Consider the following 27,310-nt stretch of genomic DNA (forward strand, 5'->3'; position numbering starts at 1 on the left):
GAAAAATGCATTTATATAGGACCTAACAGGAAGTGATGGTGCTAACAGTCCACGACTGAGGGAGGGTGGACTCCACTCTGTACTTCAGGTTCAACAAAGGAATTGCATGAGGTGATGTTGTGAGAGGACCTAGTTCATTGCCTAATAAATGGCAGGAACTCAGTAGATTTAAATTGAAGGAACTGGAATCGTGTAATTGCCAGGACTTGGAGAACACAGAGAAGAAATACCTGCTAGAAAGAGGGTGGAGAACAAGGAACGATGGGACACCCTTCCTACCAGTTACCTCTGAACCCATTTCCTTTTCCCCAATTCCTCTTTCTCCTCCAGCTCCTTTAACTGTTTCTGGATGCTTGTACCACATTTCTCCGTCTGGGGAGCTGTCTCCAGCCACCTACCTCCCAACAAAGACACAACAGTGATTCTTAACATTTGTTGAATCGCACACCCTTCTGAGGTTGACCACCTCAAAAAAATGTTCTGCACTCTCCTGAAGTCTATCCATGGACCATGAGTCAGAATCCCAGAGGAGGACCATCTGAATGGCAGGGTGAGAGAGGGGTAAGGCTTTTGATCATTTGTTTCCCTCAACTGTGTTGTGCAGGGTGGTCTTTGTGCTCTTCCCACTTTTACTGAAGATGAGGGAAAGAGGGCTACAATAAAGTATGTAAATACCAGAGAAGCATCCCAAAGAACAAAACATCTGGGAACTAAATAATAATATTTTATGATTCCAACAGAAGCAGACAGAACAAGAGATGAACAAGCAAACTTATAGACAGGAAAGCAAATCCATGACTGGGAATCCTGAGAAAGCCTACCACAAATTCAGTTTATAACAACAGAGAAACATCAGCCTCAAATACCATGATCAGAAATGCTCTTTCTCCGTGCAATAACCTGTGATTATTCCAATTAGCTTATATTCAGTCCAGACTCTCTGACACAGCTGTCAGAGCCCCACATTAATTCTCCCCCTACCCTCAGGTCCATCACCTCCTTCCTAACTCAGCTCCTCACATCCTTGTTTACTGTTCCTGGAATGAGCCTTTGGCCTAGGTAAGTTACCTGCCCTGCCAGGAATGCCCTCCTCAGTCCTGTCTAGTTATGACAGGACTATCCCTTCTCAACCTCATCTTACATTTCCCCCGTTCCATGTCTAAAAAGACTTTCCTAAACTGATTCCCGTCTCCAACTATCCTCCCCTTCCTGCCAGCACTTACAGCCCAACCTGATGCTCAGTTGAAACTAACTTTCCCTTTCTGCATGTTAGTGTCCTGGGTGTGTTGTTTAAATTCCTTTATTGCCTAAAAGTTTTCAGAGGGCAGGACCAGGATCCATATACCTCCTCTTCTGAATTCCACACTTCCAGCCCCAATATTCACTACACAGGACTAGGATTTGCTCATAATTTTAGGAAACAACCATACAAGGCACTTAGGACAGAAAAAAATGAGTATATAGATGTATTCATTGACTAGCATATCTTGAGATTCCTATAAGTAGGATTTTTTTTTTGAGAGAGAGAGAGAAAGAGAGATTGAAAAGGGCAAACCCAGGTGGAAACAGGAGATTATAATATATACTATCATAAACATTAAAAAATTTTAAAAAGGGGCACCTGGATGCCTCAGTCCGTTAAACGTCTGACTTCAACTCAGGTCATGGTCTCACAGTTTGTTCATTTTGAGTCTCACATTGGGCTCTGTGTTCACAGCTCAGAGTCTGAAGCCTGCTTCAGAATCTGTCTCCTTCTCTCTCTGCCCCTCCTCTGCTTGCATTCTCTCTCTCTCTCTCTCTCAAAAATAAATAAACATTAAAAAAATTTAAAAAGAATATGCACCATCATTTATTTCAAGAGCAATTCCTAATGAGGGCCCTGGGTCTGTGAATCTCCGTTTAATTAGGAAACTGTCTCTCCCAAAGGTGGTGCTTCCTTAGGGGAGGTGCTTAAAGAATTGTAGAGAGGGACCAGAGGACATGAAGCCAGGTTGTATGAAATAATACCCCAGCCTTCCCCTTTCCTCCCTCTCCTCCCTGGGTTTCTCTCAGTATCTAAGCAACTTCCAAACACCAAAACAAAAGTTCAATCCCATGTCCCCAAGAAGAACCACTGTCAAATCCAATATCCACCCACTAAATTAAGGCCTTCTTGCTTTCCCAGCCAACCCTATCCACTCTTCTTTGTCCTGTAGGTCATTGTGTACACTCCTCTAAGAAGGGCACTGCCCTCACTCTGCACCTTTCCCTTTCAAAACATTTTTCCAAAACAGTAAGTTCCACTGGTTCCCGTGGTTGGATGTTAACACTCCTGCCAATCAGGGAGTTGGCCTTATGGCTTCTGAATCGCTTCAAAGAGATTTGGATACCAGCTGCTTCACTAGAAGTTTGATAAAGACAAAAAAAAGTCCTGAGACATTTTTTGTTTTGTAATAAATAAGGCAGTGGCCAACTATTACTCCTTAGTAGCTTTTTTGAGATAAGCTATCAAGTCTGCTCTTTCCCCTGCCTTCTTAATGCCAGTGAAGATCATTTTTGTTCCAGGGATGTACTTCTTGGGATTTTCCAAATACTCCATCAGTGTCTCCTCTCCCCAGGTGATGCCTTTGTTCTTGTTGGCATCCATGTAAGAAAATCCAGGGGCTTGACCTGTCTTTCGCCAAAATAAACCATGGAGATTTTGCCCAGTGTTGTGCTTGCCTCCCGTTTCCACAGTTTGGCACTGGGCACACTTCTGAACAAAAATCTTCTTGCCCTTCTCAACATCACCCATTTTTAAATCGGGTTCTGGCTGGCCGAAGTCCGGGGTCTTCACTTCCAGGCCTGCTGTACCCGCGTGGGCCCCAGTTGCAGCACCTGGGCACTAACCTCGGCCCCACCCATATACCCACCAAGGCAATTGTGTGCCCCTATGGCTGAGGTTCCCCTGCCCCTGCTTCAGCCTCCCTTTGCGGCTTTGCGCTCACTGCTCTTTGGTTGTGCGCAAAGCGAAGGTGCCTGCTCACAAGCCGAAGGTCTAACTCTCTCCAGTAAGTGTGGTTTTAAATTCTAGTTCAGACATCTTACTTATATCTGTTGATTAAATCCTGGCCATCATTTCTTCCTATTCTTTGTTTTGGCATGAATTCCTCCATCTTCTCATTGTGGAGGAAGAAAAAGATTAATAAAAATTAAAAAATGAAAACAAAAAAAATCAAATAAAGGAAGCTAGATATTAGGTGTGTTTTGGTATGCTTATTGAGAAAAGCTGGATAGAATAGAGAAAAAAAGAGAAAGGGAAAATGTTAAAAAAATAAAAAAGTTTTCAACCATAAAGTAGAATAAAATAAAGAAAATGAAATAGAATAAAAATTAAAAAGTTAAAACAACAAAACAATAAAAAGAATTTTCTCTTTCTTTAGACAAGAAAGAAAAAGAAAATAAAGAAAGAAAAAGGAGAACAACCTAACCAAAAATGGAAGAAAATTAACAAATAAACAAAGGATCCAGCACACAGAATGAAACCTAAATGAAGTTACATCCAGTTTCTTCTATAACTGAAACTTTGCAGCACACTATAGTCTGCAGACTAATAAGCCTGTGGAAGGGGTTTGTGCTGGTCTTCTGGGGCTGTGCCTGGAGGGCACAGGTGGATGGGGCTTTGTGTGAGGGCTCCTTCTTCACTTGGTGGCACTACTTAGCTTACTAGGGTCATCTGTGTGTGTGCACACATGCACATGCACATGCTAGATGTGAAAATGGCTTCACCCAGCTCCCTAGTCTCTGGCACAGGAACCCCTTGCCCTCACCGACCTGTAAACTCCCTCCTTTGTCTCAGGTTTTCATCTGCTCCCCACCTCTTCCCTGTCAGTATCCAAACTGTCTGTCTTCCAGGTGGCACCTTCCTCCAAAGTTTTATCTGAGATGGAACTGTGTTTCAAAAACCCCACACTTCAGAGACCACTCCACTTGGACCCATGCCAACTCTCTGGGAGATTGGTCTTGCCCAGCAATGTCCAGGTGCCAGCTTGTCTCAGAAAATATTAATGCAATTACACTGTGGCAGAGGTTCAGAGATTATGACAAATCACAACACACAGCCTGTGCAACACACAGAGGGCAGTTTTGCTGTCCTTTGGCATCTTTGTTCCGATACCACAGCAAACATGGCTGCTCTCTGGGGTCAGCCTGGAGTTTTGCTAGTGGGGAGGCCATATAACCTCTATCAAATGCGCTGTAATCAGGGGAAGTACTTCTTCTCATGTGGCACCCCTCAGAACACATTGCCTGCTCCAAGGAATTCATCCTACTTCCTCACCACAGCACCGCCAGGCACTGAGCTCTGAAACTTCACACTCTGCACTCCACTGTTTATAGAATCCTGGCAGCAATGAAATCCTCTCCTTTTTCCCTGTCAATGGTTTCTGGGAACAGATTTTTTGTCCAGTCCCTTGCGAGTGTTTTCACTTTTTCTCTCCAGCTACCTCCAGGGAGAGTGCTTTACTTGTGCAATCCCGATGTGCTTCACTCTCCCCCTTTCTCTCTGTCTTCTCTCCATGAAAATGGCTCCCTACACTCCAAGGCTCTGCAGCTTTTCTCTCTACCAAATCACTTCTCCATACCACATACCTGGCAAGTTCTCTGGCTCCAATTATGCAGAATTATATTGTTCTGTGAATCCTCAGATCAATTTCTTAGGTGTTCAAAATGGTTTAATGCTGATATAGCAGTGTTTCAGGGATGAGACAATCTCAGGGTCCCTATACTACTCTGTCATATCAACATCTCCGTCATGAAAACCACCTATTTTTGAGAAATAACAAAGAGGCATGTGGGGCCAGGACAGAATAAGTAAGGGGGAAGCAGGAGATGATGATCAAAGAGAGAAGCAGGAAGCCTGATCCTTCACATAGGGTCTGAGAGTCACCGTGAAGACTTTGGCTGTTACTTTGGGTGTGATGGAAACCCTAGAAAAGCTGATAGTTTTACATGTTGCCTACTGATTTTAATGTTTGGTGAGCTAAGTATTGGGTTCTCAGTTTTAAAAAGGTTTTGTGAGTTAAATATTGGGTTCTCAGTTTTAAACAAGGCATGAAAATAAGTTTTGCAGAGCTCTCAATAGATAACTTGTGGGTATGAAACAAAATGAGGGTTGAACATGCTGTGTTCTTGCATCTGCCTCCCTGACTAGATGCCAAAGAAGAAATTCCATTCACCAGCATGGGAGAATAACATGATGAATTGACTTGACTGAAGCTGTTCACTTTCTGGATTATCTCTAGACAGGACTCCATCACTTATAAATCAAACAAAAGTCATTTTAGCATCACTCACTATTTAATGTTATTCTCTAGCATTATTGTGGATAATCAGGAGCTGACATGAAGATAAAAAGATGTCTTTCTGTAACCTGGTGAAAATAAGGACTGCAAAGATAAGGGTAGGTAGACTCTCAGAAAGAGGGTAGGAATCATGTGAATCAGGCACTGCAAGCCTTGAAGAATTACATCTATGAATCCAGTCCCAAGCCCCAGATGCCTCAGGAAGAACTGTCAGAAATGTCTGAGATGCTCAGAGCTGGAGAGAGAAAGGGCCCCAAATGGAAGCCTGAATACACATTTCTGAAAAGTAAAGAGTAACTGTCATAACCTCATTTCCCCCCAGGAAACAGGGATGAAAGCTTCTATATCTACATGGAAAATCCAAAAAGTTATATGTTTTCTTAACACAAATCAAGAAAGAATGGCCACCCAACCACCATTTATAAATGTTAAAAAAATACACAATTGTGTGTGTGGAGAGATGAAGTGTAGAGAAGGAGAGAATTATGGGGTTGTCCCAGATGGGAAAGTAGGAGAGACAGAAGTCAGTTTTCACTATGGCATTCTTAGGATTCTAATGGGGGTGAGGGGAGGGAAATATAGTAAAATCTGGAAATGTAAATAACTAATTTCTCTTGGCAAGGAAACATGCCATGTACTCCTAGTTTCTGTGTGCTGTGTTTTCCCAGCTAAGGACCATCTACTCATCCTCCACTCTCAGCACACTATGATCACCACCCAGTTCTGGGGTAAAGAGACTCCACAGATTGCCTCACATCATAGTCCCAATCTCATTTCCCTTCTCTCTGGGATCATTACAGAGGTCCTGTGTTATCTTTAAGACTTCAAACATGTATAATAAAAATGGGAGTAGCCCTCAAGTAGCAAAATAATAGACCTAAGTGGCAGTGAACATCTTAGGTCATTCATTCATTTAATAAACATTAAGCACCTTATAAACGTCAGTCCTAGTGCATGATGCTACAAACACAATGGGGAAGAAGAAGATGTGCCCCATGCCGACGTGGCACTCATTGCTGTCAACAATGTTCTTATATAAATTGTGTAACCTGAATCTAATGATAAAAAATGATCAGTGTACAAAGCAACCTTCCAAAGAATATTGATTTGTTATAAAACTGACCTGTACTGTTCAAAACTGTCCATGTCAGGAATGACAGGCTGAGGAACTGTTGCAGATTAAAGGGGAATAAAAAGACATGACAATCAAATGCAATGCAGAACGCTGGACTGCACAGGGATTAGGCAGAAACATTCTGCTATAGAAAAACTGGACATTTGGGGCGCCTGGGTGGCTCAGTCGGTTAAGCGTCCGACTTCGGCTCAGGTCATGATCTCACGGTCCGTGAGTTCGAGCCCCGCGTCGGGCTCTGTGCTGACAGTTCTGTCAGATTCTGTGTCTCCCTCTCTCTCCGCCCCTCCCCTGTTCATGCTCTGTCTCTCTCTGTCTCAAAAATAAATAAACGTTAAAAAATTTTTAAAAAAAGAAAAACTGGACATTTAGTAAACTTTGAATATGGGTCATATTTTATTCACACACACACACACACACACACACTGGAGATAGCAAACAAATGTGGCAAAATATTAATAATTGCTCAACCTTGGTAAAATATAAATGGGTGTTAATTATACTATTCCTGCAACATTCTGTAAGTTGGATATTTTTCAAACTAAAAGGGTAGAAGAAAAACAAGAATGTCCCCATAGTAAACGTTATGGATTCTTTTTCCCTGAATGTCCTTTATAAACAACCTTGTCATTATACTTGTTTGGAATCGAATCCCACCCTGAATGATCTAGCCCCAGATCAGGAACTTTAGATGAGAGGAGTGGGTGGGAAGATAGAGCTCTCTTGGCTTTGATTTACAACCAAAACTCAACAGCAAAAATTACTGGAACAAAACCACAACCATGGCTCATGTTAGCACGGTTTTTAAAATTCCATATCCTTACTGTCATTTTGTAGGATGAACACAGACTAATAAGCCAGGGCCCTAGACTTCAACTCTAGAGGCATTGGGAAACACGTGAATGGGCATGAGGCAGAGAAAAATGGGATCTGGCAAATAGGGGTACCAGGTATATGTCCAAAATTTGGGGATACATTGAGGGGGGACAAAGAGAACCAACATTTGTTGAGCTGCAAGTAATCTACATATGCTATTTCATTTAACCCCCATAACATCCCAGTTAAATAAGTATCATTATTTCATTTTACAGACTGAGAGGTTAGACAACAGTCCCAGGCTCATATAGCCAGTACAAAGAAGAGCTGGAATTTGAATTTTGTTCTTTATTATTTCAAAGATGATAATCTTTCTACTGCATGCAGCATGCTACCTCCACAAAAAGTCAAGACTTCAGGGAATAACTATTAAAGGAGTATTTGAGCCAGTTATTTTATCTGTGCCAGGGTTACCTTCTGCTAATCTCTTCCCTTTCCTCACAAATAGATACTGATCAGCCAGAGCTGCAAGTACTGAGACCATCAAATCTGAGAACTACAATTAAATCTTATCTTGCTAAACTCCAAACCTAACCTAGGGTCAAATGGTCTCCAGACTATGCTTTTAGACTCCAAGTAAGATTCCAAAGCATCCATGTAGCTATTCCAATAGTTCTGGGATATGATGTTACAGATAATTGTAATTCCTACCCACAACTTCAGCCCATCTCCTTTCACTTGGCTTTTTGTGGAAATACAGGGTAATAGGTCTTTAGATGCCAAATATAAATTGTCCTCCCACGACTTCTTTCATCATCCTATTCTTTTATCCAATTTTTGTAGTTATTACCTCATTATTAAAATGAAATAAATCCACATTCATGCAGTTAGGGAGCGCTGGAGAAGAAAATGAAACCTTGACTCTCATTGTGTAAAGGAAGATGGAGAACAGACATTTTCTAAAATGAGAGCCCAATGGCAGGAAGATGGTTACAATTTCTTGGACAACCTAAATATCTCTAGTTTGGGATCCCAAACCTCAGCCATCACCCAAGTCTTCCAGACAACAGTCTGTTGGCACATACTGTTAGGAATAATCTGTTACAAAGGACAGCCCCAACTGGAACATAAGAGGTTAGAATGCAGATGGTCACAGTTTAATGACTATAGTTTAACAAAACATTTTTTAAGGTTCCTAATTCACCTGGCTATTTGCTCCCCAGATGTGGCTGCCAATCAGGCAGACTAGGAATGTGTGCCAGAAACTGAAACGTCCTCTTATCCTTAACCCAGAAGAACCAGTACCAGAAAAATGTCAGCTCGCTGATCATTCCAAAATTTGATTAACCACTTTCAGAGCTAAAATGGCAGAGTGTTGCTGCAATAGGACTTCAGCTATTTCAGAGTGATCATTCTGACTTGGTTGTTGTTGAAAACAGGAGACCTGATCTGGTAGAAAATATAAAATGGGCATTAGGATTCCCCATTGTGACCCATGTCTGTGACCAGCTCTGAGCTCACAGCACCTAAAACAAAGTTAGTATTTATTAATCACCCGTGGACATCAGGCACCAGTAAGACCTCTTTGTCTGTTTTTGGATCTCTTCATTATTTTTTTAAGTTATTAAGGGATATGAACTTGAGATAAGGAATAATGGGCATTATGAACATGATATTGGTACAGGAAGATCAACAGAAAAGATAAAGGGTTTCCTTTCTATTTTAGTTTCAAAAGGAAGAAAACCTCAAATATATCCAGAAACAAGGGGATTGACAAAGCAGCCTCTAAGGATCCTGACCTTATTCAGGGAAAGTGCATAAAAATTTGGAACAAATCTAAAGAATTCCATCTGAACTCATTGGTTTCAGATATTTGGGGATCACCAACCTAGACCTCAGTTCAATTCAGATGACATGAAATCACTTAGACATTTAGAACCTTGTCCACAGTAGACCTGTATCTAGTAACTTCCTATGGTTTGCAAATATCGCATGTCTAAGGCCAGCTTCCTGCCATACTCTCTGGTTCACCCTCCTGCTCCATAAGATTGGTAACTCTGAACAATGAGATGCCCTCAGCTCTCACTAAGATTCACCCTGCTGCCCTTGAAGCAGGATAAAGCCCTGAAATACATTCTTCCTGATCACTACATGCAGCCGATAACTGAAGTGTAAGTTCTCTCTACCCTTCCTTCTGGAAAATGACACTTTCCTCAAGTCTTAAAAAGATACACACACACACACACACACACACACACACACACACACTCCCAACCAACCTGCAGTTTCCTCTTCTCTGTTAAGTCCAAACTTCTAAGATTGTATTGCCAAGGTTCTTTTTTCACTGTTATTCTACCACTTACTCCTACTGCTAACTTTTGTGGCTCCTGCTTGGACAGAACAAATCTTTTCCCACACATGCACATCTTGCTAGCATTAACATCAGCCATCACAGAGACTGCCTTTCTCTGCCTAGAACAAGCTTTTTCCAAATTTACTCAACATGACCCTCCTTCCCCAAGCTTCTCTAGGCACACCTACACAGAGATACCTGATCTCTCCAGTATTCTCCAGTATGCTCTCCTTGCCCCCTGATCTCCCCTCATTAATGTCCACTAGCCGAGAACTTTGCCCTAAGTAGACACCCAGTTAAGGAAGAGGGTAGGAATCAGTGGGTGGTGAGGTGGTACTGGGAGCAGAGCTTCTGCCTGATGTTGCTTCTGCTTGCCTTTCCTTCCCCAGCTGAAGCCTAAGGTACAGAGAATTAAACAGTCACGTCCAAGGAAGTCCCAAGATTTACATCCCAGTTTGGTTATGTCAGAGATCCAACACAACAACTGAGGCCCAAGTCGCTTTCACCACAACAAAGTGAAAGTACAAAGGAAGTAACCCAAGTCAGTTGAAACAAAGTGCATTATCTGTGACCTTTATGATTTTCTCCAGTGTCATCTCTTTGATGTTTGACAATTGAACAGATAGACAACACAGAGTTTTATTACTTCCACTGCTTTACTTTATTTGGAAAATAAGCCAACTAATGCTTTGGCCTTAGGCTACATGACATAAGACTGAAGCTGCATAATTGCATTTAAGGCTAGCCTGAAGAAAGGAGGAATGTACAATGCTCAAATGATTGAATGGTGTGTAGAACATGATTTCACCTGTTTCAGGATTTTAGGAATGTATCTCTGAAATTCCTTTAGATTCTAAGTTCCTGGAGAAAAGAATTTTCTCTATTTGCTACCATTTTTCCTGTACTGTCTATAAATAACTACACAAATGGATTCAATGTACTTTGAGCTGGGTCTGAGTGAGAAATTTGATCGTTCCTCAAGTAGAAGCCACATAAAATTTCTAATTGAGAAGGACTGGATTCAATCTTTTAAAGATAAGATTTCAACTAAGCATAAATGAATACAAGGGAAAATTCCAAGTTAGAAAATTTAGGCACCACACTGATTCTTTGTGCAAAAGAACTGTAGCAAAATCAACATTTTTCTTCCCCATAAATTATCAACACCACCACTATTATGCCAAAATCATAATGCATTCAGTTACACACAGTGCAAGAACAATGGTGGCAAATACAGAATCCCCCTGTCTGGGAACTTACAACCAAGGGCATTTCGTGAAGACATACACCCTGCCAAAATAAGTGAAAGATACATAAACTGTGAACCGGGAAGGGTATTCCTCAGTCACAGCAAGAGTATGTCAAGATCCCAGATGGCTTCCTAGTTGATGGAAGGTAAGAGTAGTAAGGACCTCATTTTCCAGTGTTAGCAAGACTACTGAGTATGTTCTGTGCACCATGAATCAACCTGAGAATGCTGCAAGGAAGAGAGGGGAATTACCCCCATCTTGGCCTTGTGTATATCTGTTTCCCAGGAAAACATCAGTTCAAGCTACATTGTCAGCCTTGGACTTACTCTAATAAATAGACCCTCTTTTAGGCCTTCCTTCCATGCCCCCCCACCAAAAACACAAAACAAACTTCATCACATCTTGAAATAGTAAATCCATTTTGCCTAACTAAACAGATCCAGATAAATATTTGCTACAGATATTAGTAAAGATCTAGATACTAAAATATAAGAATAATATAAAAATAATTATTCTCATTCTTGGTCTGTGCAGAAAAGGAAAGGAGAACCCATTGCAATAGTAATAAATGTGTTTCTTCTCCTCTGGGGATAGAGAAGTAAAGGTCAGGTAGCTTCCCTGAAAAGTTGGAAAGAAAGCTGAAGTAACCAAATTCAGCTCTTACTAAGGAAAATAAATATCCGAACTAATCTCCCAGGAGTCTTCTGAGAACAACCTCACCAAATGGATCACTTACCAGACATCCTCCCAACTGGAATCTCACTTTGTGGTATACTTTGCATGTTACTTGAAAGCAGCCTTTGTCTCCCTTTCTAAAATAAAAATTCCTTAGGGTAGAATCTGCTTCATTTTTTCTCATAAGGCTTGAAACCCTTATTATGCAAGTAAATATTACCAGGTGCAACCAAGACTTCAGCGTGAAGGCATGGCAACCTCCAAACTCATTAGACCAGGAGGAAACACATCCACCTCCACCTACTCACCTACCTACCCTAGCACCTCCAGGCCTACACCTCTCAAATACCATTCCAGTCTGGCAGAAGCTGAATTCTGAGTCAGTGAAAACCCATCCTGATGCAAACTAACATTATCCAAACAAACTCTATGTAGATCAAACACATCCAGCCAAATATAGACCCAAATCTATGTAGATGTAGAACAAAACATGTCTGCTTCCTTCCCACAATGACAATGGAGTCCCTGGTACATGCACACACTACATTAGCATCATTTAACCATTATTTGGGTATACAATCAGAGAGCCATAACTTTTGTAGAGGTTGTGTAGACTCCATATTTTCTAGTATCATTCTAGGATGGTTGTGAAAAGGCACCTTTTCATAGTCATTTTGGGATAACTGCAGAGAAGACAAAGTTAAAAGCAACATTCCGCATTCATGATTTGACATATTTACAGGTTTAATTTCAATCATAATCCATTTTTGAAATTCTTAATATTTCAAAAACACCAAAACAAGATAATCAACTTGACAAATCAGAAATCTTGAGCTTCTGCTTCTAAAGGTCTTCAGAAATTAGATGCACTACCAGGAAGAATCAGAATTAGAATTTCCATACAAGAATAAGAAAGAGATCTGGGGAATGCCAGTCTGCACATGCAGTTAAGGGATTAGAAAGGGATGTGATACATTGATGTCAGGAGTGAAAATCAACTTCTTCTCTTCTTCCCCCTATGCTTCTCCATTCCCTTTTCTCAGCCCCAAATCCTGTCAACACAGAACACCTAATAAAAGTTCTCAGGAGAAACCAGTAGAAGGAAATCCATCTGGCTGTCTACCTTATTTTCCAAACAACTTAATGTAGGATGGCCTTTAACTACAGTGAGCACTGATCAAAAACCACTTTTTCCAAGAAGCTTTGTTGAATACTTTGTTTTTTCCCCCAAGCCCTTCCTTTCCTTGAAGGCACAGATTCTAGAAATCCATCTAATAATCCCATCTATCACTATACTCTTGTCTCCACTTTTAGACTAGTCATTTTGAGTGGTCAGAACCACTGGTTCTTTCTTCTGTGTCCCTCTTCACAATATACACTCTCAATAATATACTGCACACAAGGTGGTTTTGGAAAGCCAACTATCTCTCTGGTTATCTTCTTTCATATCTTTAAATGTGTCCTTCTGTCCTCCCATGTAAGGACTCAACTGTCTCTTTCTCTCTATCCTCTCTCACAAGACTGTGCTTATTTCCCCTCATAGCCCTGCTGTACATCTTCAATATCTCCCTTGTAATATTAATTTGTTTGGCTTTGTTTTGTTTTAGGAATGTCACCAGATTATCTGAGTCATGTGAAAGTTGTATCATGACTCAAAGTGCTGTGTTCTTATCCAAATAATGGTCAATATGATTTCTCCATCAAGACCCATCTGTCTCACCCCAGCTCAGGCATTATAATCTACAACAAATAACTTCTGCCACCACTTTTCAAGGGACACTCTATCTATTTTTCCTTATTCTTTCTAATCCCCACTCTGCTTTGTGATTTCTGCAGTAATAAAATAAAAAAGGGATGAGAATAAACCAAAAGAATATAATTGAAAAACTATTTTGATTAATTTGGAATATACTTGTTGAAGAAAAATGGACTTTCCACATGATTTTGCTAAACTAAGGTTAAAATGAATCTGCCTTCTGGAAGCACATAATATGTCTCAGTTGATAATGGACAGAAGTTGCCCAAGAATTGCCAGAGGGTAAGAGAAAGACAACCTAGAAATAAACACTTGCCACATATAATCAATAAAACAGGTGCTGTGCTTGGATAAGTGTTATCTAGGCTTCTGGTGTTTGGGCACTGTCCACATGTACATGGAAGTCAAGAGGAGGGTGGAGAACAATTTAATATTCCAATTGCTTTTAAAATTAAACAGTTGCAAATATACTTTGGGATAACGGCAAACTGCCTTTAGGAGACCCAGTGTTTTAAGACCAATAGGGAGCCAAACCCCAAGAGAACTTGGTAAAATTGCCTGCTACAGCCTGAGCTTGCCTATAATCAATCCCCACCACAACTTTTGAAGATTAGATAAGAAAGGCAGGGAGAGACATTCAGCAGTTGTAAAAATAGATATCTAGCTCCTTGAGCATGGAGGAAGAAGTCCCTCAAATCCTCTGTCATGGTGGTGGACCACTTTATACAGCTGACCTACTACTCTGCAAAGTCCACAACAATGTCCACCCTAAGAGGATATGATACAGAGACTTAAAATTTCCAGTGAGAAAGCATGGCAAAACACGAAGGAAGCAGCAAAGCCAGGTGGAAAAATATTCATTAATTCAAAGAACAGGTCTAAGCATACAATGTGCTGGGCGCTGTGGGAAAGACAAAGATGGATAAAACAAGCTTGGCACCATGTCAGAAAGGAAAGGCAAGGGAGGAGGACAGGGCAAAGAAGTAGGAAGGATGCCAGAGAAGGTCAAAGGAATAACCTCCCCTAATTAATATTTTCCTCAGCAGAGCTGAGAAGGTTTCTGGTCTGGAGGAGAAGAGAGTGCAAGCCTCTAAACCACTCTGACCCCAGCAAACCTACTTGCCATTACCATACTCTCAAGGTCTCTGATCTGCACGGCCCTCCCCCCCATCCAGAGTCTGGTTCTGGCGCTATGAAATATCCTCTGCTCTAAAGCCCGAGTCCACAGTCGGTGGAACTCCAGGCCAGCCTTCTTGCTCTCTGGCTCTGTCTGCATTTTCTTGCCAAACTCTGTAAATAGGAGAAATCACTTACCAGGTGCTTTTCCTACCCCAGAGGAGGAAGACCTGAAAGAAAGGGTAAGTAAAACCCAGGGAGAGGGAAGTTTACCCAAGCAGAGTCAGGACCAGGAGTGGAGCTTAGCTGGGCCCACAGGGAGTTGGGGCCATCCCAAGGCAGGGCCTTCTGGAGGTGGAGCCCATGAGAGGCAGGGCCTTAGAGAGGCAGGGCCCTCGAGAGGCGGGGTCCTCAGGAGGCAGGGCCCTCAGGAGGCGGTCACAAGGGAATGGTAAAGAGTGAAGGAAGTAGATTAGGCAAAATCTAGAGGAAAGCTGGAGGAGGGCGATGGAAGACTAGTGGGACCCTACATGAGTGACTTGGTGGACTAAGAGCTTAAGTGGGACTTTGTTGGAGACTTTTTGGAGGCAAGATGGAATTTAAAAGGAAACAAACTTCCCAGGGTCCTGGGTTTGGAGGAGGTCCTGGTTGGCAGGAGGAGAGTGAGGGAAGCCATGTGGAGTCCAGTCTATGTCATTTGGAGGCCACTCCCAGATCCAGCTGAAGAGTCCTCTAAGCAGCTCTTTAAAAAGGATGGAAGCACTCTCTAAAGCTGCCTGTTCCAGAATCTCCTACTAGGTTCCTCTATTATCACCATCCATCCTGCCCTCTCACCCATGTTTCCCATCACTCCAGGAATAAAATTAAAAGAGATATGGCTTAGGCTTCACCATAAAGGACTTTCTGAGATAGTCATTCAGAGTTTGTAACATATTTTAACTGAATATACATTGAGCATTGTGCTGGAGATATATATATATATATATATATATATATATATATAGTCCCTGTCTAGAGAGCTTCCTACTCTAAGTAATCAAAACTAGGGCTGTCAAGACCCTGAATGGTGACCAAAAGAAGGTGCCATCTCATTACCCTTATTTGTCTTTCTCTGCCTGACTTATTTCCCTTAGCATAATACATTCTACTTCCATACACATTGTTGCAAAAGGCAAGATTTCATTGTTTTTGATCGCTGAGTAATATTCCATTGTGTATCTTGCTGAGCAATGTCCTGGTACCAGCTTGTCCCAGAAAACAGTCACCCAATTGTGCAGTGGCAAAGGCTCAGAGTTTATGGTAAATCACAACACACACCTGGTGCCAGGCTTTGCTGCACTCAGCTGGTATCTTTTCACTATAGCAGTAAACGTGGCAGCTCTCTGGGGTCTTCTGTGACTTTTGTCCACAGGGAAGCTGTATGGCCTCTACCAAATGCAGTCCAAGCAGGGGAACCACTTCTCCCCATGTGGCACACAGACCACTCATACCAAGCTGCCTGCTCCTGAGGATTCGCTTTCCTTCCTCACCAGAGCATAGCCAGGCACTGAGCTCTGAAACTTCAGACTCTGTGCTCCACTGTTTATAGAATGCTGGCAGTAATGAAACCCTTTCCATTCTCCCTAACAATGGTTTTGGGGAACAATGGTTTGGGGAACTTCCAGTTCCCTGCAAGTGTTTTCACTCTTTCTGTCTAGCCTCTTTCAGGGATAGTGCTTTGCTTGCATGATCCCAATGCGCCTCACTTTCCCCCCTTCTCTTTCTCTCTCTGTCCTCTGTGAAAATGGCTTCCTACACTTGGCAGCTCTGTAGCTTTTCTCTCCCTCAATTCACCTCTCCACACCACAAAGCTGTCGTGTTCTCTGGCTCAAATTATGCAGATTTTGCATTATTTCTCAGGTCAATTTCCTAGGTGTTTATAATGGTTTGAAGGGCACCTGGGTGGCTCAGTCAGTTAAGCATCTGACTTGATTTTGGCTCAGGTCATGATCTCACAGTTCATGGGTTTGAGCCCCTCATTGGCCTCTGTGCCTACACAGGGAGGAGGCTGCTTGAGATTCTCTGTCTCCCTTTCTCTCTACCCCTCCCCTGCTCACTCTCTATCTTTTTCTCTCTCTCAAAATAAATAAATAAACATAAAAAATAAATAAAATGGTTTCATGCTGAACTAGGTGTGTTTCAGGGACAAGACATACTCCACCATCTCTTTAGTCTCTGAGTTTGTTGTATTCCTTACCACAGCGCTAATTCTCACTACATTACCATGCATTATATCCTGAAGCTCCTATATTATTTCCCACATTTTACAGGTGAGTAAGTCCAGGTGAAGAGGCTACATGGGGAACAACATGGCTGGTATTCCAACTCAGCCCAAGACCTCTTGCTTCACAACCAGGGAAGTCCTGGCAGAGACTGGGAGCCAGAAGGCAACACCTGAAGCTTCACAACAGGAAGGAGAGGAGGAAATAGGTTGAATTGGAGCTCTGGCAGGTCCAGAAGAGCCCCCACGGAAGAGGGTGGGGGCAAAGGCCAGCAACCACACCTGAAACTGAGCAAGAAAAGAGAGAATCTGATAAAGAATCAGGGCAGAAACACAGCTAGGACTGGGACTGAGACTGGGAGGCAACATCAGCCTCAGGCAGAGTGCAGAAGGGTGGAAGGAGGACCTGCAGGGGGAGACCAAGGCAGAGGTGACTTGGAGGAACCAGCCTACAGAGTCTAGGGTGCCAGGGAGGGAGTGATAGCAGCAGAATGGGGGAGAAATATAAAGTCCAGGCAAAAGTATGAAAAGCCTGAGTGAAGGAGAGACCATGTGGAAGTGATGTGGGACTGAGGCAGGTAGAGGAACCCAGGGTGAGAGGCAGTGCTCAGAGAGGAGGAAGCAGGAATAAGTCTCAAAGAGCACAGGGGAGAGGCATAGGATTTGGGAAGGAGTGAAGACAGAGAGAGGGTGTGTGTGTGTGTGTGTGTGCAAGTGCGTACACACACACACACACACACACACACACACACATGAGGCTCTCATCACACTGGACTCCCAGATCCTGAGAGAGAAGTAGAACCCTTGAAGCAGAGTCTGCATCCCAACCTCTGCAACCTCTACCTGCCCCTTCTCACTGCCTTCCTCTCTGGCCCCCACCTCCTCCTTTCCCTTCTCTGTCTCCCTCTCCTCCCTCTCTGTGTGCACTTCTTTAGGCTATCTGCTCTGCCCTGGCCCTATGCCCATGTATCTGTTTGGCTCTGGATCCATGGCTTTCAAACCCTCTGAGCCTGATTCCAACTCACTTCTCTGCATCCATGTTTATCTCTACTATCTCTGACCTCTGGGTGTCTCTCTGTGTCTGTCCTGGACCTTTCTCTCTGCTCTCTGGATGATCCCCTCTTCCCTCCCTCCCATCTCTGGGTATGTCTCCTTGTCTCTCCATTGCACTGTGGACTGTTTGTCTCCTGTTAGTCTTGGCTTGAATTTATTGAGCCTTTCTGTCCCTGTCCTTGTGTCCATCTCCCCCCTTCTGCCTCCCACATGCTGTCCTGTGGTTCATGGGGTGGGCTGGCACAGAGGACATAAAGGGGATTCAGCAGGCAGCCTTTTATGAGGAAGATGGATGGCTGGCAGATTAGGATGAAACTCAGGTTTCCACTGGAACATTCTGTTCCACCCCTAACATTCTCCACAACTCCAGATGCGAGTTGCCTTCCTGTCTGTTATACTGGCTACTCAGGCACTGAGGCTTGACCCTATCCCCTCCCTAGTTTGTCAACCAGGAGTCACTGGAAATTCTGGAAGGGCAGTCAATGTCCCCCCTCATCCAGGTATCTATGAGTCTGGAGAATTCTGTGAGAAGAGGAGTGAGGAGAGGCAGAAGGCCCACTGGAGGTGCTTTGCCAGAAAGGGGTGGGGAGTGCAGGACAGAAAACCTGGGAGTTTTCCTTCTGCATCTTGGGTGAAATCCCCCAAGTGCTCCTTGCACCTCTCAGATAGGCACACATGGGACAACCAGTCCATGGAGGAGATGGGCAGGTCTTCAATACTCAAAGGAGAATAGAAAATGTGTGTCCCTCTTTTATCTTCTCATGGCAGCTATAATCCTTCCTTGTACATAGGAAGCTCTCAATAAAATCATGGCTAATTTTTATCAGGTCTCCCAAAATAAGTGGAACTCAATATCTTTCAGTATTTCTTCACACCCTTACCCTCACCCCAGTTACTCCTCTTCAGCAACTCAGCATCTGCCCCCAGGAAAGATTCCCCTGCCACGTCTTCCAAGCTCCCGAGTGATCCTCAGATATCAGCTCAAATTTCAGTCATTTCAACCCCTCCTTCTCCATCACTTACCTGGTGTCCCCTTTTCCCTACTCACCCCTCTTGTCCATCCAATGCAATGTGGCCCATTGGATGTGTCCCCAAAGACAGTCACTAATGAGCAGTGAATACTAGAAGGGGAGTCAAGGGCAGCCTGGTGGGTAGGAGGGGACTCCAGAGCTAGCAGATAAGGAGTCCTGTCAGCATCTGTCAAATACGCCATCTCCCTCCAGCATCCCTGTCTCTTGCCTCATGGCTTCTGGCAATCCATCTCCCTGCTAACTTGGGTACAATTTCACAGAAGCCTAGAGGCATAACCCTGGTCTGCTCCAAACCCATTTTCTCCAGGAATGTCATTAGCCCCTAAATGTTTTCAAAAATTCCTACTACCTGGGAAGCTAATGTTATAGATGAGGTTATAGATGGAACCCAGAGAAGAGAAGTTGCTCTCTTGGCTCAGTATCTTAATTTCAATCCTTTGTCTCCACTGCACATCCCCGAAAACAGAACTTAAAACCTCAGGAAATGGAAAACAGAGATAAATCTCAGACAGACTTAAATCTTAAGGAGGTTGTGAGTGCCTCCAGGAACCAGGGGAGTTGGGGGGAAAGATGAGGTTAGAGGACCAAAGGTCCCTTTTCCTAATATAGGCAATTTCCACCAGGGAGCAAGGGAAGATGCCTGTGGGCTAGAGCAAAACCTTCTCAGACCTACATAGTACTCAGCAGCCACAAGAGGATGGCAGAGAACGTCTCTGGCTGCAGAGCCATTCCTCCATGCTGGGTGCTGAAATAGGGCTGGGTTGCCCAGATTGGGGAAATCAGTGGCTCCAGCAAGAACCTATGAATTTCTGAATTCAGGAAACCCCCCATGCAGCCCTTTTCACTGGCATCCCTTATTCCTTTTGGCCCCTGAAATGCCATCACCCACCCCAGTCCCCTTCCCTTTTCTGGTCCCCAGCACTGAGGCTGCTGGCACAGAAGGAATTTGTGGCTTTTCCTTTATTTTTGGACAGCAGATGACATCCCATCTCAGAGAAGTGACACGTCATAGGGTCCCAGCTGATAACTAGGGCCAGAACTGGAACCCACATTTTCTTGATTCTCACTCCAGGGGTCTTCCCATTGGTGCTGACTGCTGCTCCTAACAGAAAAGCTTACTTTGCAGGCCCCTGTGAGAAGCCAGATCACAATTCTTGGTTTAAAAAAACCATGTCAAAGCTGCGCTCTTCCCCATGTGATTCATGTTTACGTACATGACTGGTGCACGTGAGACTGTTAACCACAGAGCACAGACATGTACACCACAAACACTGTGCTGTTCACACCCTCACCCTCAGCACACACACCCCTCCGCCCCTCAGAGTCCCACAGTCCTGGCACCTTTTTTCCTACTTCCTGAGCTGCAAAAAGAACATTTCTTCTTTCATAATTTGCTGTTTATCCTGTGTTTCCACAGGCTTCTCAAAGCTGTAGTCAGGGAAACACATTCCCTTTCTAATCTGGTCCCTCCTACCGTGGCCTCTGTTTCTGCTGCTTCCCCTGGCACAGCTTGGAATAACATGGGAAACAGGAAAAACTGTTGATCTCTAAGCTCCTGTCTCTGAATCTGCCCTGTTGATCATGGCCATCCTGCCCAGGAGAGTTCTGTGATCCACCAGCTTTAGCCCCACATCCTCTTAGTGTCCATATACTCTGACCCACTTCCCTATCCAGAAGAAACTACTTCTATACTTTTGGCTGAAGGTGATTGGCTCCAACTTAACCAACTTAGCCTGGGATTATGGGGCACAAAGTACAACCAGAAATTTGAGTTTAAACTCTGTAAGAACTTCCCAGCACAAGTGGTATGAAGCCTTAGCTTGTATGAAATTCAGTAATAATGCATATTTGGCTTACCAGGTGCCTCCAAGAGACAAGGACTTGTTTTGGACCTGGACAAGTCTTCACTGTGATTTTGGTCATCCCAGCCTCAGAAGGTGGCACACAAAGAGTTCTGGAAACTCTAAGGCCCTTGGGAAGAATGGGTGGGGCCTAGAGTTAGGAATAGCAGCCTGGTTACGTCATTCCCAAATCCTGGGGGTGTGGGTGGGGGAGAGAGTAGGCCTGAACCCTCCACTGTCTGGCCACACTCCCATCCTGACCCCACCTCTTTATGGCCCTCTCTGGTCAGAATAGGGCGTCTGAGTTCTTCCAGTGCAAGTCCTGAGTGAAGGCCTCAGGACCCAGTCTCCACCCAGCCACAGACCTGGAATCCTGATGCCATCCCTCTGTACCTGGCAGGACAGAGGCACCCATTGCTCAGACTACCCAATCCCCTCACACCCCAAGCACAGACAGCCTTCCTCCTCTGCCCTCCCAACTCACCCCATACCACAGCCTGAATCCTGCAAGAAGATTGCACAAATCACACCATAGACATCTTCAGCTATGAGTCTTCAGCTCCCCTGCGACAGCTTGCACACATACACATATGCACACTTGCACCTGCACACATGCAGATACACACACCCAGATGTTCACACTCATATATACACACAGACACATACCCTCAAATACACACATATACACACCCATTTATCACAAACATTCCCACATGTTTCCAACACAAAGACACATACTCACAAACTCCTATCTTTACAGACAGGCATGCACACCCACACTTACACACTGTCATACTCTTATCAAATATACTGTGCACACATATACTCCACTCTATTATTTTCTTGTAAGGAGCCAGTGCCCAGTCCTCTAGATTCTAGAGATCTAGAAATGCCCAGGAAAAGGATGGAAACCCACAGGAAACCCATTTCCAGTTTCCTTGCCCACACTGGAACTCCTTTGCTATATTCTCCTTCCTGACACAGAGTATCTAGAACTTAGGACCACACAATGGAAGGTGAACCTGAATAAGTAATTCATTCCTTCATACAACAAACACTTTTGAGCACTTAACAGCCACAACCCACCTTGCTCTCCATCTCCAGGCCTGAAGCTGAGGCAGACACATAACAGAGTAAAACTTTCTGCCCCGTGGTGTTATGGAAGGAGCAAGAGCTCAGGAGTCAAAGACCTGAGTTCAAATCCAGATTTGCCTCTTAATAAGCTATGTTATCTTGACTCATTGACATAGCCTCTCCGAGACTCAATTTCATCACCTGTAAAGTTGGATTAATAAAATATACCTAATAATTGTGTGAAGATTAAGACAGTCCATCAGGACTATGTATACCTGTGAAAGCCACCCCATTTCAATCCCCAAGCATCTGTGGTGAGCATCACTCCAACACCCTTCCAGTCTTGTGTCCATGAAACAGAAACCCAGTCTCCTTCAGGGTCAGACCACCAAGTCCTCACACCTGGGGAAACTTGATCTCAACTTGGCAGGCTCTATCCCATTCCCCTTTTCCCACACCAGCCCCCACTCCTCTTGTTCCATCAGTCTCTTGCTCATTTGCAGATTGCGTTTTCCATAATAAACTTTATTTTATTTTATTTATTTATTTTTTAATGTTTATTTTTGAGAGAGGGAGAGAGACAGAGTGTGAGAAGGGGATGGGGGTGCAGAGAGAGAGGGAGACACAGAATGCAGACTCCAGGCTCTGAGCTGTCAGCACAGAGCCTGATGTGGGGCTCGAACCCATGAGCTGCGAGATTATGACCTGAGCTGAAGTCAGACGGCCAACTGACTGAACCACCCAGGCACCCCGTCTTTATTTTATTTTTTAACATCATAATGATTTATTGATTCTTTATGTAAATTTAAAAAAGAGAAAAGAATAATGTAACACCCATACACCTAAAAGTTGAAAATATGAACATGCTATCAGATCTATATTTTAGATACTATAGCATTATGGATCCAACTGAAACTCCTCTTTGATTGCATATTGTTTCTGTAATCAGCATACTGCATTGTTGTGTATCTGTACATGTTGGCAGTTATTAGACATTAGTAAATCTTTTATTATAAAAATTAAATATCTCTATAATTCTCTAAAGAGTAAAAACATCATTTCACAAGCCATAGCAGGGTGAACATTCAGTACTAGAACTGAGTGAGACCTCTTGAGTTTCAAACTTCTGATCCCATTCCATAATAACCTTTAAAGTGACTGACAAAAGCTCAAATGTTCCAAATGGAGTGCTGGGCCGATGCATGAGATGGACATGAAGGGTTAATCATCCCGCATGGAGCCCTCCTGTAGAAAGTCATCATTACCTTCTCTGATTACTCCAATTCTGAAACATTCTTCATGGACAGTACTATGGACAGTTATATGACAAGACTAGCTGTGACAAGCAGATGTGGGAGAGATTTCTTAAACTTATGAATACTAAACAGTTGCTCCAAAGAAACCCCACTGGATTCTGAGCTCAGAGCTGAGAAGCAGCCCAGCCCACCCCCACCCTGATGGTCAATACCTGCAGGTTTCTTGGGCTAAAGGGAGCAGGAATTGCACCCCTTCCTCTGCTGCTCAGGTGGTTTCCTCAAGTCCATTCAGAGTCAGGCCTCAGTCTGAGTGGGAAGTGTCTCTGGAGGTCTTTCCCTCGCCTTCTTGGGATCCTCCAAGGACCCACAAACATCCTTGTTTCCATGACACAGGCTTACTCTCTACAATCCTCCCAGGCTCTGACTGCTTCTGTACTGCTTTCTCCTCCTCCCAGTGGGATCCTCCTCCAGTCCTTCCAGCAACCTGCCACCCTGACCATCTCTGAGTTTCCATCTGGCATTGTCCCATCCTGGTTCCTCCACCTCCCTGCCCTACCCACCTCCCATCCCTCTGACCCTCTGCACTGCCCACCTCCTTCTATATCCCTCCCACCTTTACAACCTTCCACCTGACCCAGCCTGCCTCCCTCCCCTCCTTGCTCACCTCCCCCAGAAAACCCCAACTCCTAAGTGAGCTCCACTTTCCAATTACCTCCATCTCTCCAACCCACTGCATCCAACCATTTTGCCCCATTTCAAGTCATTTCTACATCTGCTTTCACACCTCTCCCACCCTTCAGAATCTAGGGAGAAGAGCAGGGCTCAGAGCCCAATGAAAGGAAGGACATTGCCCCTTCTCTCTCCTTCTGCCCTCTGCCTGATGTCCCCCCCCACCATCTTCCTGTAGGCAGACCCTGTCAGGTGTAAAGGAGAGCTGAAGAAATATCTCTCCATCAGCAAAGTGATGGGCAGGGGCTCACAGAGGAACAGGGTGACCAGGAGAAAACCTGGCAGGCACTTCAGTCCTACCTGGGGGATGCCCTGCCCACCACAACTAGCCCCACACTTGTATAAAATGGAAATTCTGCTCTTCTCTCCATTAGAGGACAAAGTTTATTTGGACTTTTGGTCTCCTCTGTATAAAAAATTATAAAGTAAGGGTTTTTTTTTTCTTCTTTTCCTTGCCCAGAAAACCAGTTTCTGTGTTTTATCTTTATCAGGTCTTTGGTTACTTAAGAGAACTAAAACTTCTCAATGTTAAAGGAACTAAGTTTTTCTAACAACTATGACCTTCTGTAGAATCTTATTGCCAGCTTAAGTAAATAATTACATATTAAGTTTTTGCAAAGGTCTGTAGTTATATTTAGGTGTTTGCTTTAGAACTTTTTGAGATTTTGGAGAAGCCAAGATGGTGGAACTGCATGGAAGTTTTTTTGTGTTTCACATCAATGAAATACAGCCAGGTCAACACTAAACCAGCCTGCACATGTAGCAAACTGATTTGATGATTAACACAATAATCTTCACAACTTGAACCACAGCACTCAGCAAGTACATGGCGTGGAGAAGTGAAGTGGGGGAGAGAAGCCGCCGAGGGCAGGGAGCTATTTTTGCTTGTGGAGAGAGGATGGAAATGGCGGGGGGGGGGGGAGAATATGCAAAAAACTGCTTTTTTTTTTCCCAAAAAATAGAAATGGAAGGAAAACTTCCAAATTCTTGCTATGAAGCCAGCATTACCTTGATTTCAAAACCAGACAAAGACCCCTAAAAGGAGAACTATAGACCAATTTCCCTGATGAACATGGATGCAAAAATCCTCAACAAGATATTAGCCAACTGGATCCAACAATAAATTAAAAAAAAAATTATTCAACATGACCAAGTGAATTTATACCTGGGATCCAGGACTGGTTCAATGTCCCCAAAACAATCAATGTGATACATCATATCAATAAAAGAAAGGACAAGTACCACATGATCCTGTCAATAGATGCAGAGAAATCATTTGACAAAATACAGCATACTTTCTTTATAAAACCCTCAAGAAAGTAGGGATACATGGATCATTCCTCAAGATCATAAAAGTCATATATGAAAGACCCAATGCTAATATCATCCTCAATGGGGAAAAACTGAGAACTTTCCCCCTAAGGTCAGCAACAAGACAGGGATGTCCACTCTCACCACTGTTATTCAACATAGCATTAGAAGCCTTAGCCTCAGCCATTAGACCACACAAAGAAACAAAATTCATCCATATTGGCCAGGAGGAGGTCAAACTTTCACTCTTTGCAGGTGACATGATACTCTATGTGGAAAACACAAAACAATCCACCAAAAAACTGCTAGAATTGATTCATAAATTCAGCAAAGTTTCAGGATATAAAATCAACGCATAGAAATCGGTTGCATTCCTATACACCAACAATGAAGTGACAGAAAGAGAAATCAAGGAATCAATCCCATTTACAGTTGCACCAAAAACCATAAAATATCTAGGAATAAATCTAACCAAAGAGGTGAAAAATCTATACACTGAAAACTATAGAAAGCTTATGAAAGAAATTGAAGAAGACACAACAACGTGGAAAAAGATTCCATGTTCCTGGATAGAAAGAAAAAAACTGTTAAAATGCCAATACTACCCAAAGCAATTTACATATTCAGTGCAATCCCTATCAAAATAACACCAGCATTCTTCACAGATCTAGAACAAATAATCCTAAAATTTGTATGGAACAAGACCTCGAATAGTCAAAGCAATCTTATAAAGAAAACCAAAGCAGGAGGCATCACAATCCCAGACTTCAAGCTATACTACAAAGTTGTAATCAAGGCAGTATGGTACTGGCACAAGAACAGACACTCAGATCAAGGGAACAGAATAGAGAACCCAAAATGGACGCACAAAGCTATGCCCAACTAATCTTTGACAAAGCAGGAAAGAATGTCCAGTGGAATAAAGACAGTCTCTTCAGCACGTGGTGCTAGGAAAACTGGAGAGCGACATGCAGAAGAATGAACCTGGACCACTTTCTTACACCATACACAAAAATAAACTCAAAATGGATGAAAGACCTCAATGTAAGACAGGAAACCATCAAAATCCTCGAGAATAAAGCAGGCAAAAACCTCTTTGATCTTGACTGCAGCAACTTTTTACTCAACACGTCTCCGGAAGCAAGGTAAACAAAAGCAAAAATGAACTACTGGGACCTCATCAAAATAAAAATCCTCTGCACAGCGAAGGAAACAATCAGCAAAATTAAAAGGCAACCGACAGAATGGGAGAAGATATTTGCAAATGACATATCAGATAAAGGGTTAGTATCCAAAGTCTATAAAGAACTGATCAAACTCAACACCCATAAAACAAATAATCCAGTGAAGAAATGAGCAAAAGAGATGAATAGACACTTCTTCAAGGAAGACATCCAGATGGCCAACTGACACATGAAAAAAATGCTCAACATCACTCACCATCAGGGAAATACAAATCAAAACCACAATGAGATAACACCTGACACCTGTCAGAATGGCTAACATTAACCACTCAGGCAACAACAGGTGTTGGTGAGGATGCAGAGAAAGAGGATCTCTTTTGCATTGTTTTGGGAATGCAAGCTGGTGCAGCCACTCTGTAAAACAGTATGGAGGTTCCTCAAAGAATGAAAAATAGAACTACTCTATGACCTAGCAATTGCACTACTAGGCATTTATCCACGGGATACAGGTGTGCTGTTTCAAAGGGACACATGCTCTCCCATGTTTATAGCAGCACTATCAACAATAGCCAAAGTATGGAAGGAGCCCAAATGTCCATTGATGGATGAATGGATAAAGAATTTGTGGTATAGGGGTGCCTGGGTGGCTCAGTCGGTTGAGTGTCCGACTTCGGCTCAGATCATGATCTCGTAGTCTGTGAGTTCGAGCCCCGCATTGGGCTCTGTGCTGACAGCTCAGAGCCTGGAGCCTGCTTGGGATTTTGTGTCTCCCTCTCTCTCTGCCTCTCCCCCGCTCATGCTCTCTCTCTCTCTCTGTCAAAGATAAATGAACGTTACAAAAATTAAAAAAGAAAAGAAGTTGTGGTATATATATATATGTATATATAATATATACATATATTGTATATATGTATATATATGTATACATATATATATATATATATATAATGGAGTATTGCTCAGCAATCAAAAATAATGAAATCTTGCTATTTGTATCTACGTGGATGGAAGTGAAAGGTATTATGCTAAGTGAAATTAGTCAGAGAAATACACAAATCATATGACTTCACTCATATGAGGACTTTAAGAGATAAAAACAGATGAACATAAGGGAAGGGAAATAAAAATAATATAAAAAACAAGGAGGGAAAC

General features: G+C 43.1%; 3 protein-coding genes across 3 annotated transcripts in view; all 3 read right to left on the minus strand.

Moving 5' to 3' along the window:
* The window catches only part of LOC125920140 (cationic amino acid transporter 3-like), a 313,660-nt gene that overhangs the window by 187,001 nt on the left and 99,349 nt on the right, over positions 1–27,310 (minus strand). The window lies entirely within an intron of this gene.
* LOC125920139 (cationic amino acid transporter 3-like) overlaps positions 1–27,310 on the minus strand; it is a 357,875-nt gene that overhangs the window by 5,446 nt on the left and 325,119 nt on the right. The gene's annotated exons all lie outside the window — the stretch shown is intronic.
* On the minus strand, positions 2,237–2,995 carry LOC125920151 (cytochrome c-like). The gene has a single exon (XM_049627158.1). The coding sequence runs from the start codon at positions 2,771–2,773 to the stop codon at positions 2,456–2,458; it is 318 nt and encodes a 105-aa protein (XP_049483115.1). The 5' UTR covers positions 2,774–2,995; the 3' UTR covers positions 2,237–2,455.

Source organism: Panthera uncia, chromosome B4, assembly GCF_023721935.1.
Source record: "Panthera uncia isolate 11264 chromosome B4, Puncia_PCG_1.0, whole genome shotgun sequence".
Classification (NCBI taxonomy): Eukaryota; Metazoa; Chordata; class Mammalia; order Carnivora; family Felidae; genus Panthera; species Panthera uncia.